We start from the raw sequence: 6405 nt of genomic DNA, 5'->3' as shown, positions 1-6405 counted from the left end.
TTACCTCTTGTGGTGTGCCAAGGCGACCAGCAGGGATTGTCGATAGAGTACCAGCCTATAAGGAGACAAGAAAAAAAAAGAAGAAAAAGGAGACAAAATAAATAAAAAAAGGAGACAAAATAAATAATAAAAGGAGACAAAAGAAAGAAGGATACACAATACATAAAAAAAGGAGACAAAAAAAGAAGAAAAAGGAGACAAAAAAAGAAGAAAAAGGAGACAAAATGCATACATAAATAAAAAAAATAAATATAAGGAAAAGAGACCAAAAAAAGAGCAAAATAAACAAAACAAAGTAAATAAAATAAATAAATAAATAAATAAATAAATAAATAAACAAATAAAGTAAATAAATAAATAAAATAAATAAATAAATAAATAAATAATACCTTTGCCTCTGGTGTTATCTTATCCGTCATATAAGATTGTATATATCCAGGGGCAATAACATTAATAGTATAAAAAAAAACAAGAAAAAAATAAATAAATAAGATAAATAAACATAAATAAACTAATTAATTAATTAATTAATTAATTAATTAATTAATTAATTAATAAATAGAATATACCTTTGCCTCTGGTGTCATCTTATCTGTCATATTAGATTGTATAAATCCAGGGGCAATAGCATTAATAGTAATATTTCTTGATGAATATTCCTTAGATAAAGATTTACTAAAAGAAATTAATCCCCCTTTAGATGCAGAATAATTAACTTGTCCTTTATTTCCTCCTATTCCTACTACAGAGGACATATTTATTATACGTCCGTACCTACAAAAAAAATATATATATATACACATATTTATTTATTTATTTATAGGGAGAGATAGGGATATATTTTTTATTTATTTTCCTCTTTTTTCTCCTTTTTTCTGCATCTTTTTATTATATATTTGTATTTTTAGGGTTTTTTTAAAATTTTTGAATTTTTAGGGTTTAGGGTTTATGAGGGTTTAGGGTTTAGGGTTTATGAGGGTTTAGGGTTTAGAGTGTACATACTTATATTTGGACATAATTTTGATAACAGGTTGTGTAAAATAAAAGGCAGAATAAAGATTAGTATTAATAACATCATGCCAATCATTTATATTCATTTTTATGAATAAATTATCCTTAGTTATACCTGCATTATTAATTAATATATCTATTCTTTTATATTTATTTATTAATTTATCTAGCTGTCTAGACACCTCAGATCCATCACTAACATCTATACCTAAACCCTCACAATTTACACCTAATCTTTTTATCTCTTCTGCTGCACTGTCGCATGCTGCCTGCATACACAACAAATATAAACCCTAAACCCTAAACCCTAAACCCTAAACCCTAAACCCTAAAAAATAAAAAAAATAAAAACAGCTCAAGTCCAACGAACAAAAACCCCTCTGTCTCTTCCTTTTTCTCCCCTCTATCTCCCCCTGCTGCTTCTGCTGTTGTTGCTGCTGCTGTTGCTGCATTTACCTGATCCCTAGCAACACAAATAATATTATTTACTCCTCCTTGTGCTAGGGTTTTAGCTATTGCAAACCCTATTCCTCTACTCCCTCCTGTTACTAATGCAACACCATCATCACGTCCTTCGCAAAAAGTTAATCTAAACCCTTTTTTAGGGTTTGCTACTCCTTCTCCTGTTGCGCCTCCTTCTTCTCCTGCTGCTCCTGCTGCTGTTGCTGCTGCTGCTGCTGCTGCTGCAGGGGTTGCTGCTGATGCGGAGGGAAGAGGGTTTTTAAATGTTATTAAACCCTATATAACACATATATATAAATAAATATAAATAAATAAATAAATATAAATAAATAAATAAATATAAATATATATATAAAAGAGAGGAGATAGATAGTATTGGCTACATATATAGATATAATAGTCTAGCTAGGGTTTTTGAGGGTTTATTGAGAGTTAATTGAGGGTTTATTGAGGGTTTTAAGGGTTTATAGGGTTTATTGAGGGTTTAGGGTTTAGGGTTTAGGGTTTACGTTTGAGGAAGGGTTTATAAAGGCAGTTTTATGCTGCAGCAGCAAACTTGCTGCTGCTTCTCTCCCTTCTCTTATTATACACCATAAGAAGAAAAGAAGAAGAAAAGAAAATCCCTGCATCTTCTTTATTAGGGTTTTTTATGAGGGTTTAGGGTTTATATGAGGGTTTAGGGTTTATATGAGGGTTTAGGGTTTATGAGGGTTTACTACTCGACAAAGAAAGAGAGAGACAGACAAACCCTAGCCACAACCCTCCAGCAAACCTCCCTAGGGTTTAGGGTTTATAAGGGTTTATAAATAAAACTTAATACAGTTTAACACACAATAAGAAGGCTTCAACTCTAGGGTTTAGGGTTTAGGGTTTAGGGTTTAGGGTTTATGGTTTGCTGCAGCAGCAGTGTATCGGCACATGTCCGCTAATAAGGGGAGGGGGGAGGAGTTGCTGCTGCTGTCTGCTGCCTTTTTTTAATTCTTTTTCCCTTTTTATTTATTTATTTATATTTATAAATAAAATAAATAATATATATAATATATTATATATAATAAATACATATAATAAGGTGCATAGACACCCTAGCAGCAGCAGCAGCGGCAGCGGCAACAGGAGCAGCAGCAGTAGACCACCTGCTACACACTGCTGTCTTTCTTCTTTTTCTTTTTATTTAATTAATTAATTAATCAATTTATTTATTTATTTATTTATTTATTTTATTTAATTAATAAATGCATGCATGCATGCATGCATGCATGCAGACTGCATGCATAAATAAACAACCAACAAAACCCCACGCCTTCTGTCTGTCTTAATTGATTAATTAATTAATTAATTAATTAATTTATTTATTTATTTATTTAGTTTAATGTTTATTTATTTATTTTAATGTTTATTGTTATATTTATAAATAAATAAATAAATAAATAAATAAATTAATTAATTAATTAATTAATTAATTCCTTGTTAATACCCTTTTTATTGCTGCAGCAGGACATATTTCTACGGTGTATCCGCAGGTTAGCCGCATACACCTGCAGCAAGCAGCAGCAAGTTGGCTAGCTAGCTGTATGGCTAGTTACAGCTAGCTACTATCTACCAGTTAGCTAGCTACACCTTGGGCTAGCTAGCTGTAGCTAGCTGTAGCTAGCTATAGCTAGCTATAGCTAGCTACAGCTAGCTACGACATAATAGAGCTAGCTAGCTGTAGCTAGCTAGGGACAGATAGTAATAGAATACTGCAGCTAGCTACCTGTAGCTTGCTAGACCTAGCTAGCTACAAAGGGGGGCATAAAGTGTCTCCTTTTTTTCCTTTCTTATAGAAATATTCCTTAATGGGTATAAAAGGAGACACTTTGTCTTATTAAGAGAAAAAAAAAAGAAAAAGAAAAGAAAAAGGAGACAAAAGAAAAGAGAAAGGAGACACTGCTGCTGCTGCTGCTGTCTCCATCCTGCTGCAGTTATTATTGCAGCAGCAGCAGCAGCAGAGACAGCAGCAGCAAGCAACGGAAAAACAAACAGCAGAAGCCGCAGCAGCAGCAGCAGCAGCAGCAGCAGCAGCAGCAATAACAGAGACAGACAGCAGCAGCAAAGAAGTGAGAGCCCCCACAGGAATTGCTGCTGCTGCTGCTGCTGCTGTCGCCGCCACTCGTGCTGCACGACCTGTTGCTGCTGCTCTGCTGTTGGTGCTTCTGCCTCCGCTTTCCTTCATGGTCAGTTGTTGCTCTGCTGCTGCACCTAAACCCTAAACCCTAAACCCTAAACCCTCGAGGTTAAGGATTTTATTCTGTAGTACATAGGGTAATAAAAGTATTACTAGTAGGGTACCGTCCTTGGAGGCCCCCCTGTTGCTGCTGTTGGGGGCCCCCCTGTTGCTGCTGCTGGGGGCCCCATACAACAACAAGGTTCTTTTGCTGCTGCAGCAGACCTTCTTCTTTTGCTTTTTTTATTGCTATCTGTACCCAATTATCTCTACATATATTATTTCTTTCCCCTTGGGGCCCCCCCTCTTGCTGCTGCTGCTGCTGCTGCTGCTGCTGCTGCTGAGGGTCTATATAGACAGGTAATACACCATAAAATAGCTGCATATAACGAGCCTCTCTTATGTCTGTTGTGCATGCAATTATAGGGGTAGGGTACCTTAATGCAGATAAGGAGAGGGGCCCCTGGGGGCCCCCCGTCATTGTTATTATTGCCTGAGCATTACTTGCTTCTGCTGCTGCTGCTGCACCTGCTGCTAATGCCTTTGCTGTTACTAATTCTCCTGGTCCCTCTTCCTCCTCTTCCTCCTGCTGCTGTTGCTGCTCCTGCTGCTGTGGCCCCACACCACCATAGTTCCTCTGCTGCTGATGTTGCTGCTGCTGTTGCTGTTGCTGCTGCTGTAGCCATTGGGGCCACACATTCGTTGCTGCTGCTGCAGCAGGAGACGCTCCTCCCGCCATCCTACTATCTCCATCAGGAGCAGCAGCACCTGCTGCTGTTGCTGCTGCTGCTGCTGCATTAGATGCAGCAGCAGCAGGAGGAGAAGGAATAGGATTAATTCCCTCCCCTGTAGAGAGCTGTGCTGCAGCAGCAAATATTTTTGCTGCTGCTGGTCGCTTAATAAGTTGCTGCAGTGTATAAGAAGGAGACAGTTCGTTAGTGTGTATAATTTGCTGCTGCATGCATGCAATAACAGGTCCCCTGCTGCTTGCTGCAGTCTCCTGAGAGAGCATAAGAGAGTCTGCTGCTGCTGCTGCTGCTGCTGCTGTATCTATAGCCTCAGGCCTAGAAGGAAGGGGACAATTAATCATAGTCTCTAGCATCTGTGTAGCAATTATATAGGGTTTATTAAGCTGCCTAGACACCTGAATTATTTGCTGCTGTGCATGCAGCAAATAAAAAGGAGACACATCTATACATAAGTCTCCTCTTGCTACCATTATACCATCACTATTATTTATTATTTCTTTTAGTCTATTTAATGCTACTTTCTTCTCTATCTTTGCTATTAATCCAGGTATTCTCCTGCTGCTCCTGCTGCTCCTGCTGCTGCTGCTAGGCAACACACCTCCTCCTCCTCCTCCTCCTGCTGTAGCAGCAGCAGCAGCAGCAGAGGAAGCACCAGCAGAAGAGGGATCTATCATAGGGATTGGAGACAGAGGAGGAGATAAATCAGCAATATATCCAGGAGTACCTTCTCCTATCTGTTGCTGTTGCTGCTGCTGCTGTTGCTGCTGCTGCTGCTGCTGCTGTTGCTGCTGCTGCTGCTGCTGCAGTAGGAGACTCCTAAGAGAGGTAATATCTTGCGGTGTCTGTACAAAGGAGACAGCTATCCAATCTACACCCCATGAGGAGACAATTGTTGCTAATTGTTTGTCTCTTCTTGTTATAGCAGATAAGGAGAGGAGACTATCAGGAAAGGAGACACCTTTCTTGCTGCTAATGGGGCCCCCTGTCTCTACTATACAACGAACCCAGTACCCTTTTTCTGCTATGTCTCTTTCTTCTCCTTCCTCATCTATATCCCATTCCTCTTCCTGTTGCTGCTGTTGTTGCTGCTGTTGCTGCTGTTGCTGCTGTTGCTGCAGTTGCTGCAGCAAAGGAGACAGTTCAACTACTCTTAGCTCTACCTTACCATCATCAATAAGTACACGATCCCCTACCCTTAATGCCTTTAGTACCCTCCATTGTTGTAGGGGGGCCCTCAGGGGCCCCCCTGGCTCCCTCTTAGCATCGAGTATATATTCATGTTGCTGCTGCAGCATGAATATTTCATCGGATGCAGTTGCAAGGGGCCCCCCAGGGGCCCCATGAGGTGCCCCATCAGGGGCCCCCGAAGGGGGCCCCTGATGGGGCACCTGGGGGGCCCCTAGGGCCCCCAAGCGTAGCTTAGGACCGGGTAAATCAGCAATAACGCATAAAGGGGTATTATATTTGTGCTCTATTTGCCTAATAGATAGATATTGTTGGTATTTTTCTTGTATTAATCCATGAGAGAAATTAAGACGAAAGATTTCTATACCATTTAAGAATAAGGATTCTATCTGTATATAAATATAATAATAATAATAAGCAGCAGCAGCAGCAGCAGTAGCAGCAGTAACAGCAGTAACAGCAGTAGCAGCAGCAGAAGCAAATTGTAGAGGTGTATTAGATACCAAACAAGAGTTGGACAGCAAGAAGGGACACCTTATTCAATGGCAAAGGGTTTATTAGGGTTTATTAGGGTTTATTAGGGTTTATTAGGGTTTATTAGGGTTTATTAGGGTTTATTAGGGTTTATTAGGGTTTATAAGGGTTTATTAGGGTTTATTAGGGTTTATTAGGGTTTATTAGGGTTTATTAGGGTTTATAAGGGTTTATTAGGGTTTATTAGGGTTTATTAGGGTTTATAAGGGTTTATTAGGGTTTATAAGGGTTTATTAGGGTTTAGGGTTTAGGGTTTAGGGT

At 39.1% G+C, this 6405-nt stretch overlaps 1 protein-coding gene across 1 annotated transcript in view; it reads right to left on the bottom strand.

The window, feature by feature from the left end:
- EMWEY_00027240 (oxoacyl-ACP reductase, putative) overlaps positions 1–755 on the bottom strand; it is a gene marked incomplete at both ends in the record, with an annotated part of 1118 nt that extends 363 nt beyond the window's left edge. The window contains 2 exons of the mRNA XM_013478169.1: positions 5–55; positions 570–755. Of these exons, the coding sequence (XP_013333623.1) occupies positions 5–55; positions 570–755 (237 nt within the window). The remainder of the gene's footprint in view (positions 1–4; positions 56–569) is intronic.
- Positions 756–6405: the final 5650 nt, after the last annotated feature.

This window comes from Eimeria maxima, genomic scaffold, assembly GCF_000499605.1.
Source record: "Eimeria maxima Weybridge genomic scaffold, Emw_scaff301, whole genome shotgun sequence".
In the NCBI taxonomy this organism is placed as follows: Eukaryota; Apicomplexa; class Conoidasida; order Eucoccidiorida; family Eimeriidae; genus Eimeria; species Eimeria maxima.
This window is presented reverse-complemented; position numbering and strand designations above follow the sequence as displayed.